At 30.3% G+C, this 15,428-nt stretch overlaps 1 protein-coding gene across 1 annotated transcript in view; it reads left to right on the top strand.

The window, feature by feature from the left end:
* LOC145319415 (proton channel OtopLc-like) overlaps positions 1-15,428 on the top strand; it is a 64,366-nt gene that overhangs the window by 11,515 nt on the left and 37,423 nt on the right. Inside the window, exons 4-9 of the mRNA XM_080161539.1 lie at positions 3,805-3,942; positions 4,356-4,397; positions 4,973-5,049; positions 5,421-5,535; positions 8,391-8,501; positions 11,699-11,764. Of these exons, the coding sequence (XP_080017665.1) occupies positions 3,805-3,942; positions 4,356-4,397; positions 4,973-5,049; positions 5,421-5,535; positions 8,391-8,501; positions 11,699-11,764 (549 nt within the window). The remainder of the gene's footprint in view (positions 1-3,804; positions 3,943-4,355; positions 4,398-4,972; positions 5,050-5,420; positions 5,536-8,390; positions 8,502-11,698; positions 11,765-15,428) is intronic.

The following is a 15,428-nucleotide window of genomic DNA, read 5'->3' as shown; positions in this document are numbered from 1 at the left end:
TGTCCAAACCCTGTTGGCTACTCTGTCCCCAATATCACCTAATCTAAAGTAAAACCTTAATACATACCCATCCCCCTCCTATTTATTGTATTTATTTTAAAATTAAGAGGAAGGGGGGAGGGGTGGTGTGCTTAACCAAAACGGCCAAATAAAACTCTTCACACTATTAAGGGAGAGTGTGTCATAGATGTCTTTGTGAAAATCCTTCACATGGATGTTAAGCCCATTCCTTGACCTTGGGAGGTTGGTATATATATGGATTGAAGGGATAAACATATATAGAGATACATCAGTGGTAGGCTGATTAATCTTTCCCCCAATGAATATGAAATTGGAAGCTTTAGGGGTACATTAAAGATATCACGGCAGCGTTTTACCTTTAAGTGCCTTGTTGATCACAGAACTCCCTTCTTTGTTTTATATTTATTTGTGTATGCTCGACAAGTATTTTAATGGAAAGCACCATATTACTTTAACAGGATCTTCGAATATTACCTCGTAATGCCTTTGGTATCAGTTAAAAAAAACACCCAACAGACATCCAACTTTTAATTGTACAGCTCTTGTCTATGTACATGTCCTAACTGTGTGTATGGAAATGAATTACGCATGTGTAGGGATAACTAGGGAGTAATGGAGGGGACAATTTTTAGAGTCTCAGACTTTGGGTACTGGCTTAAAGGGAATGTACAAGAATTTAGCAGTTTCTGACTGACTTTGGGTACTAGCGCAACAAATGCCGCAACTCGTGTGTTAGTTTTGAATATTGCAGACAAGTATCAATAAACTTAATTTGTTATGATGTGGCTGGTTTTAACAATTTTTTTCTCCCCAGAAAATATAATTTCATAGATAAAAGCTTTATTGTGATATTTGTTTAATAACCATTCCAAGAACCCAATTAAATTTTGGGTTATGGGGATATGGGTTGAATGGGTTCCAGGGAGATTTTTATAGTTATTAATTACAGAATGATTATGTCAGTCTGATATGCTTGTAATCTAATTTTCAAATAAATGCTTTTTTCTTGGAACTCTTTTCTTATTTCATAGTTTTCTGTATTGTATTAACTCTCCCTTTAAAATTTCCTTCATATTGTCTGGATTAATCTGGATTTCATAGTCTTTCAGCGATAACTCTTAAATTGAATTAATTGCCCATTGTTCCCTCTCTTACTTCCTGAGGGATAACTGTGACGACAAAGCAACAGTTTATACAATGTTTAACGTCTTTATTATGGAGCTTTATTTTTTTTCCATTTGCCTATCCCCATTGTCCTGAATAATGTTGTGTACTGAAAATATTTGGATAAATATTATTATTAACCTCAAACAACCAGTGACACAAGAGTAGGACAATAGCTGTTTGCTAAATCTTCACCTGTCCCATGTTTTATGTTTTTATGGTTACATAAAAAACAAAACATACATATATGGTTACGATAAGAAAAAAAAATATCTATGATAGTTACAGATTGAGTTATAGAACACAATTTGCGTGAAGAAAAAACACTGGACATTACATTTTTTTACTTTTGTCAATTTGCATGAAGTCATAGTTGCAAGGTAATGACTAACAAATTGCAAACTTCCCAATGACACTGAAATGTCAAAAATTATTTACTTTTTAGCAGCACAGCTACTCTAAAGCTACTGCCTGTCCAATTAATACAAGGGATAAGACAATGGACGATAAATTGGTGTGCAGCGCCAATAATAATGCAGAAAATTACCCCTTCTGCAGATTAAAATTAGTGGTTGAAACGTTTGAACACTCAGCCTAATGAGCCAACCAATCAAAATTCAAAAAATCTCCAAATTTGTTAAGCAAACGAATAAGAAAACGTTATTATGAAACTTTGAGGGATCTTGTAATAAACAGCTCATTGTTCCCTCAATCTCTGAATTAATACTCATATCTTCAGTAAAAAGTGGTTGAAATATTACAGACAGGACATGATTAGGTTTGGGCCATCTTGAACGAAAAAAAGATATTTTATATGACTAGCTACTAAAATAAATTAACTTTATTTTCCATGGTGTTCTTCTTATGAATAGTTTTGTACTTGTGCATTGCAATTGGCAAAATTTTGAATCATGTTACATCACTTGTTTCAGTTGATTGAAGGTTTTATTTGTTTTAGAGTTTGAATTTAGATATTATAGTTCAAATTTGGAAGAAATGCCTTAAAAGATTAAACAAACCTTAATGTTTCTCAATGAAGTTTTGTAAAGTTGACTTAATGACGTACACATTACACTAATACACACCCTTAAAAAGTATTGAAAAGTTGTGCTTATCAGAGAGAGAGGGGGCAATGGGCTGTTTATTTCACTAGTCCCCAAAGTTTTATAATAACGTTTACTATTCGTCGGCCTTTGGGGACTTTTGAGTTTTTATTATTGGTTTATTAAGTGTTCAAACGTTTCAACCACTAATTCAATGCTAAAAAAGATGTAATTTTGTGTATCAACATTGGTGATTGTACATCAATTTAACCGCCATTGTCTTATCCCTGTAATAATGTTCACATTACACACCCTAATAGAGGATCGAAAAGATTTGCTTTTGAGTTTTGATAAAATTTGTATGGGCGCACAGGAAACATAACCAATATTGGATACAAAGTAGATATCAATATTAGAAAAGCAGACAAGTATTTTATATTTATTTTACACTGCCTGACCCTGTGCATGACCTGAATTTTAAAGGAATTAGGACATAAGTGATGACCAATTGTTGTTTTAAAATCCATATACTGTCCTAAAACTCTGGGATATGGCACTGGACGATAATTTGATCTACAACCCCAATAACGATAATCATAATTACCCCTTCTGTAAATGAAAATATTGGTTAAAAATTTTTAATACTGCTGGGTTGAACCAACTAATCAAGATTTGGTAGAAGTACCTAAAATTTTTAATCTTGTGAATAAGGGAACTTGTTTATTTATTTTATACTTATTGGGGACCATTAGTGTATAAAACAAATAAGACGAAGTTAATTAAAATTATCTTTACACTGCTTCTAACTATTTTAATAAAATATATTGGGAAAAGTTTATCTTAATGTGTAATGGACCAAGTACAATTGAATATAAATAGACCTTTAATTTTTATTTTTGGTAGCTTATTAATATTTGGGGAATGTTTCTTTAACCGCTATCAACCCCTCCCTCCCTGGCTGTCCTATATAAAATGCAATCAAATTTGTTAAGTTTTGAGAAAATTTAGAATATACATAATAGATAATGAAAACTTTATTCACAGAATTGTGACAAAAATCTAGATTTCGCAGCTATTCTATAAGTATTATAAGCTTATTTCTCACTCACTCTAGTTGTAGTTGATCTATGTATATTGAAAGCCTAACAATTCTTTACTCAATATGTCATAATATTTGGGGGGGTTTTTATTTTGAGTTGGGGGCGTTTGCATGAATATTAATCAACCTAAGAAAAGCAATAATCTCTCCTCCCTAAAAACAAATGAGTTGAGAGTCAATCCTTTTTAGGGGCTTTTAGGGAGCTTAAGGTCTAAGGGGCTCGATGATAGCAAATAAAGAATGACAGACAAATCGAAAAACAGGGAGACGTATAGAGATGCTTGACTTGTAAAAATTGTAAGACATAAAATATAGAATTTATTCTTTTCAGATCCATAGTATTGGTAAAAGTATAAAAATGTTTAATGGTAAGGAAACAATTATGGTAAAAAATATGGTAAATAAAAGCAATAAATAGAAAATTTGAAAATCCCCCTAAAAAAATATAATGTTGTAACAGTATAAAACTAAAACAGGCGGAAAAACCGGTTACCAATGGCCCGGAGCGTGCCAGGTACACTGGACAGGCGTGACATGAGGGACATGTCTCTGGACTCATGTGACATGGATACTATGCCCCTCACTCCCGCGTCGTTTGGCGGTCTAGATCATAAGGTAATTCTAGTTTTACAACAGGGATAGAGGAATAGATGATAAATTAATGTTACTTTACACAAACCTTTTTATGGATAATTTGATTTATTTCCTTATCTCTAAATCCCCTAACTTTAAAATAAAGTATTTGTTCATGTAAAATCCGATGTTCTTTCAATTATTAGTATAGCACAAAACTATTTCTTCCCAATTCATTCACTTTTGGGGGTGCCGTAGTTTTATGTATATGTCTTTTTGTTTATATGGAACATTTTTAAAAAAGCGTAAGAAATTAATAATTTAAACCTAAAATATTTAACTTTAATAAATTTGTAAATAATCCTCGTTGATAATATAACTTATGTCAGTTTTGTATTATATAGATAGATATAAATGTCTGTCCTAAAGACTAATTAATAGATATATAAATTTAGATGTCCAATGACCTAACTACCCAAGAAATGCACGAACACATGGTAATTCAATATTTTTATGGAATTACAATTTTAGAATTTTTATTTTTTGTGGCTTCTTAGGGTAGATAGACAATTCAAACTAGTTAATTTAATAGTTTAGTTTACTTATTTAAAGTCATTAGTGTTAAAAGTATTTTTGGTTCCTAAGCTAATCTATAAGTATTCTTATCCGTCGGTCAGTCTGTTAGTATAAAAATGCTCTAGGTAAATGAATTGCTCCACCTAAATAACTGATACTTAAAGATATATTGGACCTTAACGTCTTGATCATAGTAAAATTAAATTTAAGCACAAGATACAATGTAAATTCTATTTTTCCTCTCTCTTAAAACATTGAAATTTTTAAGTAGTTTATTTATAGATATTTAAATTTTACATTTAAATCTTTTTAAGTATTCGAAAAAATTACTTTAAACATCCAGTAGAACACTATTAACCCCCCCCCCCCCTCCCCCGTTTACTTTTATTTTGATTTTCATTGCCGTACCGGTTATAGGTATTTTGCAAATATAAGAATAAAATGTTTAAAAATTGATGTTGAATCTAAAATAAACTAAACTGTCTCCCTCCTCTAGGAGCTGGAGGAGCGTCCTCTGACCTCTATGACCGCCAGAATGTCAAGACCAACCATGTATGATGAACCACCAGAAAAGTAAGATTTTATTAATGTGAAGTGGGTCAATAATTCCTCCCTCAAATCTGCTGTATTATTAAGCCTAAAAGCAAACTTATTCCTACTAAAAAAACTTCCAGGAAAAAGGTATAAACAAGTAGAAGAATATTTTAGAGATAAAATAATACAGCTGTTTTGAAGCGTTTGTTTGTAGGTTGCATTTTATTTTGATATCATGATTTTAAAACATTTATGCAATTTTTTAATAATTTACTTTTTTGGCTACAGCTAAAGTGGTGTAGTCTTAACTATCCTAATCTTTTTTATTGTTGTACTGCTTATGTTATGGACAATATTGAAAATTAAAGATTTAACTAAAAATCCCAAATTGATATATATGTTTTGTCTAGGACAAGTTTGTTCATAACATGTTCAGCGTTGTACGCCTTCCTTCTCGTAGCTATCTGTATAGCATTCCTTACTTCTGAAGTTGTTACTGATAATAGCCCTCTTCATTATTATGAGGTAATATTGATAGCTTGATAGATAGATACACAAATAAATAGATAGATAGATAGATTTATTACCTAAAACTGACCTGATTACTGCAAGTGTTCAACCTTTAATTTGAAGTTAGGGAGCAGTGGTGTGTACAAGGATTTCCCAATGGGTTGCGCTAAGAGCACCCGAGAAATTTAAATCAAAATCATGGGAAGGAGGCTAAACACTTAAGGAGGTTATCCACCCCTCTTAGTTTTGCCAAGGCGTGGATACACCCCCTTTTATCACGCCTCTGATAGAAAGGCTACTCAAGTTTGAAAGAATGAATCTGTTTTACCAAAAAAAATTGTATATTATATAAAAAAAGGTAAAAATAATAGTAACGTTTAGTGTGATAATGAAAATATTGGTTAATAATAATATATTTTTATTGTTCGTAATTGTAATCATTATTTATACATTATTTCATATAACATTTTATACATAACAATTAGAATTTATGTTATACACAGATAGATAGACAAATTTATAGACATACAAAATACATATATACACAAAAAGCAAAACTAGGCAGCCGTGTGCCCGACAAACTGTAAGTCTCAGGAAAATGCCCTGCAATATTCTACAAAGCTATTAAATTACACATACAAAAAAATATATAGAATGATAAATAAACAAGGATGAACACAGTAATAGTGTCTGACTGATTATGACGTAACAAAAAAAAATTAGCTAATGAGAGGCCGCTATTGTCCAATGGTAAAATCTATAGTGGCCTCTCATTGGCTAATTTTTTTTGTTGCGTCATAATCAGTCAGACACTATTACTGTGTTCAACAAGGATGACAACATCCATAAAAGCGAAGCTCTGAAACGGTAGGACAAACAAACATTAATACATTAACACATTAACACATTAACAATAATCAGAATATAAATGTATAAAAGTCGAACGAAGACATAGACAGTTACCAGTAGACTAACAGACAAACACAGATACTAAAAATTGTTAAACCAATAAATAAACAAACAGAACAGCTTGTAAAATAAGTACATGGTCATTTAAAAATAGGAAACAAACAAAATAGAAAAAAAAGTTTAAAACTTATTTAACAAATGACAAAATAAAACTTTTGTTCTTAGACTTGGAAGAAATAATAGCTTCAATAGAAAATGGGTAAAGTTAATTTGTATCAGAATAAGTTTTTGCAATCAATACTACGTATCGACGAACCCCAAACTGTCCCACTTTGAGAAAGACGATTCCAGTGACGTCATATACGTTTAGGGAAGGGGGGAAGAAAATCTCTTCCCTTTTCTCCCATCTCTTTTGAAGAGATTTTCTTCCCCCTTCCCTTTTTCTTTCCCGAAACGTATATGACGTCACTGGAATCTTTCTCAAAGTGGGACAGTTTGGGGTTCGTCCTAAGTATCTGGCTTTTTAATTAAAAGCGAAACTTTTTCGAATATGGAGTGTGTCCAACAGTCGGCCGTAACGAATATATTTAATGTTCTATTCATTAAATGCCTGTTATTTTTCAACCCCAGTCAATCTTTGTGTTTTTATTATATCCTGATAAAACTCTAGTCACAATATCAGATGATTAGGATTAACATTATATCCATATTTATCCACTTATAGGTGGAACATTACATTAAAAAAGGACGATAAGGTCCAATTTTCGAAATAATATTACTTTTTATGGAAAATACGTTAACACATTCATTTTTATCTTTTTTTCTCGTATTTATTCGAATCCGGTGGATAGGAACCGGTTCTCATCCATACGAAAAAATAATGTCTAGCATCGTATTATATCCAGCTTTCTACGAATATAAAAATGTACAATCATAAGATTAAAACCAGTTTTTTTATCCCGTGCCTTCGGCACCTCAGGGTGAAAAAAACTGGTTTTAATCTTATTATTGTACATTCTATATCTGCGAAAACCTGATTATGATACGATGCGAGAAATAGCTATTCTATAAAAATTTGTTTCAATAAGCATTTTTCAAACAGTTTGACTTTAAAATGGCGTTTGATATAAAAATGAATGTAAATTAATATTTTATGGTATTTTCCCTTTGAAAAATATAGTTTTCTTCTTTGAAGAAATACCTATACTGGAAAATAGATAAGTAATATCCCATAGAGTGGGTCGGGGGCCTATCAGATTACTAGTGACCCTTTTAGTCTTTAACTATGCTTACCTCGTTTTGAAGTGATACTTTTTTCGCACCTTTGAAAGGATTGGGAAAAGAACTCATTATCCACTGTTCCTTAAAAATAATACCTGGAGGGAAGGGAGGTGTTTGCTTTGTCCATTTACTGTTTAAAGGATGCTACCTGAAGATTTTACCTTTACAAATTGTTTTGACCTATATCTGTTATATCTACACCGTTGAATCTCAACAAATTTTATTAACCAACACAAAAGAATTAGAATTTAGTTCGTGCAAATAGTTTAGTCTTATTCAGTCTGATCTTAACAAATGAAAATGTAGATAAGCTTTGCTTTTATGTTTGTCTTTGTCCTTGGCAGTCCTAGTTTTTAGGGAGTAGGGTTAGCTCATTATTCCAAATAGAAATAGCCAGGAGAAACTTTTATATAATACCTATAGTAAAGTAACAGGATCTCAGTTTTTCTGTCTGTGTGTACTGAAGGATCTCACTATCGCTGAACCGATATGGTTCTTATGGGTGCAGGGAAGGTTTATAGTTATTTTGTTGAAGGTACAACCACCCTCCTTAGGGAAATCGCCCCTAAAAAAATTTGAAATATATAATATATTGTAACCAAAATAAATGTATGATTAGTTTATAGGCTTTTTATATACAAATGAAGTTGCTTATACTGACAACTTTTTTATATTTTCAGGGATTTTTCACATTCCTGTACCTGTTTTCCATATTCTTCCTATTCTATGTTTTCTGTTACCTCCTCCACGAGTGCTGTAGACCAGAGCCAGAACCATTGGCCTACTACCAGGTAAGCTGCTGACACCTAACGGTCTCATTTTGAACTACAATTAAAAGTTTATAATTAGCCAACCACCCCAACCCCCCCCCCTCCTCGCGGATTTATTCTGAACTAAATTTACATCTGTAAATTTTGCTATTTTAATGGGGATTTTAAAATAAAAAATTCTTAATCAGCTCAAAGAGACCTTTTAGTTTATATTTGTATTTTTTGCACTATAGTGAGAAGATTTTCCTCTTTAGTCTCCCTTTAACTTGAAAATTTTATGCTTTGCCAGTGTGTTTTAGCAAAACTTTGTCTACTTATACATACATGTTTCATACTTGTAATTATCACATTCAACAGATATGTATCAAGGTTTCTAAACTTTTTTCTCAAAAAAAATTGGTCAACTAGTTATTGCTTCCTCGTTTTTATAAGAACTTTATTGTATACAATTGTATAGAAGATTATAAAACTATTAAATTAAGGTCCATTGCATTTGAAATATTTAAAAACCTTGTTTTTCTAAAGTATTGTTCTGTAATTAAATTATTTATCTAACTTGTATACTTAAAGAATCTTTTGTTTATAAAATATTGAGAAATGCAAAAATGCAAAACAAAGAATAAGGAGGAATAGAATTTAATTTTCTGAAAGAATGTGTTCTAACTTTTGTATTTTTTTTTTAAAAATAGCTAATCCGTGTTTTTAGCAAGTAGTAGATGTACCCCCGTTGAATCAAAACTTTCTAACTTTTGTGATTTTTAAAAAAATAGCTAGTCGGTGCTTTTAGTAAGTAGAAGATGTAAAATGATCCATAGAATTTAGATATGCAATCGTTTTTTTTTGTAGGCCTCTTATTTTTGTGAAGGAATTTAAGTTTGTTTTTTTTTAATTAAGTGGGTTTTAAGGTACTAAAACTCAACGAAAAAAGAAGAAAAATCTATTTTGATAACTACTTTGGTTCAAAACTTTGGGAGCTCGTCGCGAATGGGTTAAAAAAATCACAAAAGTTATGACACGTTCTTTGAAAATATTTTCGCGATTACGTACATAATATTTGGCTTTTAAATGCTCCTTGAAAACCATGATAAAAAAAAATAAATTTTGTTAAAAAATAATAAACAATAATTACTTCCTGAATTATTGGGTGTTAAAAGGTTAAGTTCTTGAAAAAATATATCTTTCCAATGGCCGAAAATCAGTGCTTAAGGCTTTTAGTAAATGTATATACATTTACAGGTGGACAGAGATTTCTCATTTCTGTATTCAATTCTATATTTTATCATCTTTGATGTAAAGAAATTGAAATTGCAAAACAAGATTTTAATATAAAGTTTAGGCCCTTTAGATATTTATAGAAAGATGTAAAAAAATAGATAGAGGAGAGAAGCTTTTTATAGTTCCTGTAAAAAATGATGTCATACTGGCCTACCATTGGTCAATATAAATGTATTCTGACTGCCATTGGTAATTTAGTTTGTGTATTGGCCTCTTATTGGTCATTTGTTTTGTATAATGTCATTTTTTATAGGCTTCATTGAGATTCATTGGAGAGAATTCAAATTTTGTCTTTTATTTAAAGTAACATGCAATTAAAATAAATTTTTCATTAAATTTTTCATATCTTTCAGAAAAATAATTTTTATCAATTAAATGACTAAAAGGAAACTTTCTAAACAGCAGAAAGCATTTGTTTAGAATTCTTTGCTTTAGACGGACACACAGACTTTGTACTACTTTGGATATAATAAAATTTAATTTTAAGTTTATGTTTTTAATTTCATCTGGTTTTACGATCCAAGTTATTTGAAATTGCATCCAATTGTAAACAGTAAGATCAAACTTAGTGACTATACAAACCAACAAAATTTTAACAGCGCTTTAAAATTTGTCAATTGTGTTTTAAGCTGTTATCAATAACTACAATATGTCCTTTTGTAGATTTCATTATGTAATAAATTAAATTATGATATAGCAGACTTTTATAGCTTGCCTTCTGTTCAAAGGTTTTTTGGAAAGAAAATCTTGAAAACTGCATAATTTGCTGAACTTTATCTGGATTTTTTTTAAAAACACTTTGTAGTCATTTTAATATAATTCTTTCTTGCATTTAGTTTACTGTTATTTTCTTTAGGTCAAGGAATTATGCAAATTTTATATTTAAATTGCATCTTTTATTAAAGTAATTTTAAAACAAAAACACGGCTGCAAAATGCCATTAGATGCAAAGATTAGATGCATAGATATACAAATATTGTTCAATAGAAGAAAAAAGATAAAAAAAAAACAAGCATACTGTCTGTCTGAAGCTTAATAACTCGCTAACCGTTGGATGGATCCTTTTTTCAGTACAATAAATAGCACAGTAAAAACAACCTTTAGAATTTTAGATAAAAAAGGCACAGTAAACTGTAATAATAGAATATTAAGTTTCTTACTATATTGTCATACTAGAGCCTCTAGGGGCACTTGAGGAGCATTGAGGAGGAGAGAGTCGAATTTAATAACCCAATTTTTTATTTTAGATTTTAAAAGAAAAAGTAAAAAAGAATTTTTTTTTGGGGGGGGGTGGAGTTCCCTGTTAAGGAGAACCCAATCGGTTCAGCGGTTAGCGAGATCCTTCGGTACAGACACACAGATACACAGACAAACATCCTGTTACTTTAGTATAAGGATTGTTCAAGAAAATATACAAAAGGACGTACGACCGAACCTAGCCATATATAAGTTTTGTTACTAATAAAAAGTATTCTGTTAATCGGATTTGTGTATAGTATTGATGTTATATGATGGATTTATCAATAAATCACACATCTTATTTATATATTACACATAAAACAGAGTTTTCCTATAGGCAAAAAAGTATTTTTAGTAGAATAGCTACATTTAAAATACCTTCTAAAATTACAAATTACTATTTTTTCTTAATATATACTTCGTTCCACAATACTTGTCCATTTAAAACCTCATATAAGAATATTTTGTTTTTAAAACCAGGTGGGGCTCACCTAAAATCTTTTCATTTTTAAGAAAAAAAGGAACATTATAGATTCTTCATATTACATGTCTAAAAGGCATCTACACTACAAACATATGTCTTAATATTCCATTGCATTCTATCTTATTGATATATCTCATCTTTAGTACTTTTGGATTTTGTCATACTTGTTTGACTTAGCCCTTGCAAGCCATATGCGAGACATTGATTTTCTTCATTTTAGACTGACATGATGGGTAAGAGTGGATTGGACTACTGCGCCATGCAAGATGCTTATCCACACTACAAGGTGCACAAATAGATAGATAGATAGATAGATAGATAGATAGATAGATAGATAGATAGATAGATAGATAGATAGATAGATAGATAGATAGATAGATAGATAGATAGATAGATAGATAGATAGATAGATAGATAGATAGATAGATAGATAGATAGATAGATAGATAGATAGATAGATAGATAGATAGATAGATAGATAGATAGATAGATAGATAGATAGATAGATAGATAGATAGATAGATAGATAGAAAGAAAGATAGATAGATTGATAGATAGATAGATAGATAGATAGATAGATAGATAGATAGATAGATAGATAGATAGATAGACAGACAGACAGACAGACAGACAGACAGACAGACAGACAGACAGATAGATAGATAGATAGAGTACAGCACTGGACAAAATCATAAAAACAATTTATAAGATAAATTATTGCAGTATTTTTTCTATCTTTATATATTACGTTGTAGGTGTTTTTTACATAGCATATTAAACATTTGCAGTTATTATTATGATGAAATTTATCAATCTATTCTTTATTGGGGGAAAATCAAAACAATCTAATACAAGAATCTAATACAAATCTTTAAAACTTCTTATGGATTATGATAATTACTTAGGTATTTTATTTTTGTTTTTTTTTGTTAAATAATAGAGAACCTTTGCTAAAAATATTATGAACAAAATTATGAATATAAATAAAAAAAAAATACAAGTTGTGAATTAAAATAAAACGTCATATCTCATTTGTTGGCTTTAAAACTTTGGGAAATTTAATCATGTCTTTATGTTTCAAGTTATGTTCAATTTTTTTTAAAGCAATAATTTGTATCTACCAAAGGGGTAATTTGAGTTTATCATCATTTGTGATATACATCAATTTATCTTCTGGAAAAGCAGCATTAGACCCAACTGTCTCTGACGTTAAGAAGACCGTACAATGGATTATTACAGTAAAACTTTAATATTTAAAAAGTATTTATTACATATAACTAACTGTTTTATAATGCCTAAAAGCATAGATATCTCACTTTCCACTCCCTAAAAATAGGAATAAGTATTATGTAATACAATTGGTTAATAATAAGAAATAAAACAATGATGACCCGCGAAGTAAAATATAATTGGTTGTCTGTTGACGTTGTTCACTAAGTCACTTTGTTATGTAAAATTAGTTTCAGATACACCAAATTATACCTTGTGGGGTACTTAAACTCCAAATATTATTTAGGAACATTTAAAAAAGGGAATAGTAGCTTTTGCAAAAATCCGTAAAGTTGTGAGCATGATTCCAGTCAAATGCGCTTATTAGATCAAACTGTTTTATATGCGTTTATTTATACAATGCGTTTGGTCAACATTAAGAACAGTTAGACTTAATAAGCGCATTTGACTAGAAGCTTGCTCATATTTTTACGGAATATTGCAAAAGATGCTGTACGTATTGGTGCAAAAAATGGGGACAATTTTTAAATTGATTTGACGGGGCTGTTTATTTACGTCACAAGTGAGGGGAAAGAAAAGGGAAGGAGGAAAGAAACCCCCTAGAAAAGAGATGGGGGTATGACGTCACACGCCAAAACAATTTGAAATTTGTCCCCATTTTTTGCACCAATACGTACAGCATCTTGCAAAAGCTACAAATATTTCCTTTTGTAATTATTTCAAAAATATCTTTCTTGTATGTATCTCTCCCTCTCATTGGTGCCTACACTCTGATGTAAAGTAAATGAATTACTAATGAGCATTGGATGAATTATATGTCCATTCATAAAAACAAATTGTACGAAATTGTCATTGTTTTAGATACAATTTTTAAAGCGTTGCCACTCTATAAAACTACTTATTTGATGTTAATTTTTATTATTCATTATTAGAGCAGATATTCTATGACAAATTTTGTACAATATGTATTGCTTCTTGTATAAAAAGTTGTTCAGTCCCTACTGTCTTTTTACTGCTAAATTATGAGCCATTAACATTTCAGCCATCCAATAACAAAAGTTTCCTTAAGATATCGTATCATATTTATTTTTTAACATGCCTTAACATATTTATGGGTTTCTACAAATAGAAATTATGCCTCCTACCTAAATAGCGTCAGGTGCCACTAAAAATGACTTCATACAATACAAATTACCAATGAGCGGCCAGTATACTTTTACCATTGGTCAATTACAACTTATACCGGCCTATCATTGGTACTTTGTATTTTATGACGCCTTTTTTGGAGGCACTTTACGCTGTTTCCTCGTACCAAAATAACAGAGAAAAATATTGTTTCAACAGACATACGTGAGTACTCTAGTTCTAAAGTAACTTTGCTTTTATAAAATGGTTATTTTGTCTGGTAACCAATGAATTAGTAATAGTGTAGTTACAACTAACTTGTAATCATCCAATATATACATAGGGGTCTGCTGCTTTTTGTGTATTTTTTTAGAAGAAAAAACACAACAAAAATATACACCAAATCATCATTTATCTACACTCTACATATTTAGAAAAAAAGGGGAAGGGAGTTTTTTTTCAATGGTTATTTAATCGTGAGGGTAAAGCTATTCTTATCCCAAAAAGATGGGGAAAAAATCTAGGACCTATGAGAAGCTTCTCCGGGACTTTTAGAAATATCTCAAGTAGGGGGATCTATCTATTGGTAGAGATTGTAGATTTTGGACGGAAATTTTTAATAAAAAATGACATACATACATACATATAACATATTAAATGCTTTGCTTTAGTCCAACCTACATTATATATTGCTATATAACAAAGATACAATATTTAGTTAATCATTTTTCTCGTATTCATTTGAATCCGGTGAATAGGAACCGGTTCTCATGAATACGAAAAAAATATGTCTAGCATCGTATTATATCCAGTTTTCTACGAATATAGAAATGTACAATCATAAGATTAAAACTAGTTTTAATCTTATAATTGTACATTCTATATCCGCGGAAAGCCGTTTATAATACGATACGAGAAATAACTATTATTATCTACCAAAAACTACTTTTTTTACTGTTATATCTAATTGTTTATAGTATTGGGAAAAAAATCCTTGTTCTTTACATTTATTTCTAATATGTTTTCGTATGTATATATTATTATTATGGCCACTTGACTAATTGCTACCTACAGACAGACACGCAGACAGTCAGGTAACCAGACCAGACATATGTGGTCTGCTTAAAATATTTTATTTCCAACATTTTAGATTTACATCAAGTATAATATTAAATATTATACTTTATTTTCTTTTTAAATTGCACTGAAAAGATAATTTTGATAGATACTAAGCTTACTCGGTTTCACACAAAATCTTGTTTTTCTTTCATTCTCTCTATAAATTTTGTTATTTTAAGCAAAAACTACATTTATATATAGGAGCAATGTCCGCAAAATACACCACTAGAAATATAAACTTTACTGTTTTTTTTGTGAGTTTGTTTATGAAATATTTATATTACAGCTTTATGTCCTTTTATAGTGTTGGTTGCTGATACAATTAATAATTACTAACATGTTTTTTTAAAATTATTGTGACTTTTTGTGGAAGAACCAATAGCTTAGAGAGATTGGTCCAGCCGAAAGTACACACATTTTACTACTTTTTAATCTAGGACAGCTTCATTTTATATATTCATACATATGTTATGAAT

Source organism: Acartia tonsa, chromosome 5, assembly GCF_053477335.1.
Source record: "Acartia tonsa isolate MP-2025a chromosome 5, ASM5347733v1, whole genome shotgun sequence".
Classification (NCBI taxonomy): Eukaryota; Metazoa; Arthropoda; class Copepoda; order Calanoida; family Acartiidae; genus Acartia; species Acartia tonsa.
Note: the sequence above shows the minus strand (reverse complement) of the source record. Positions and strands in the feature narration are given on the sequence as shown.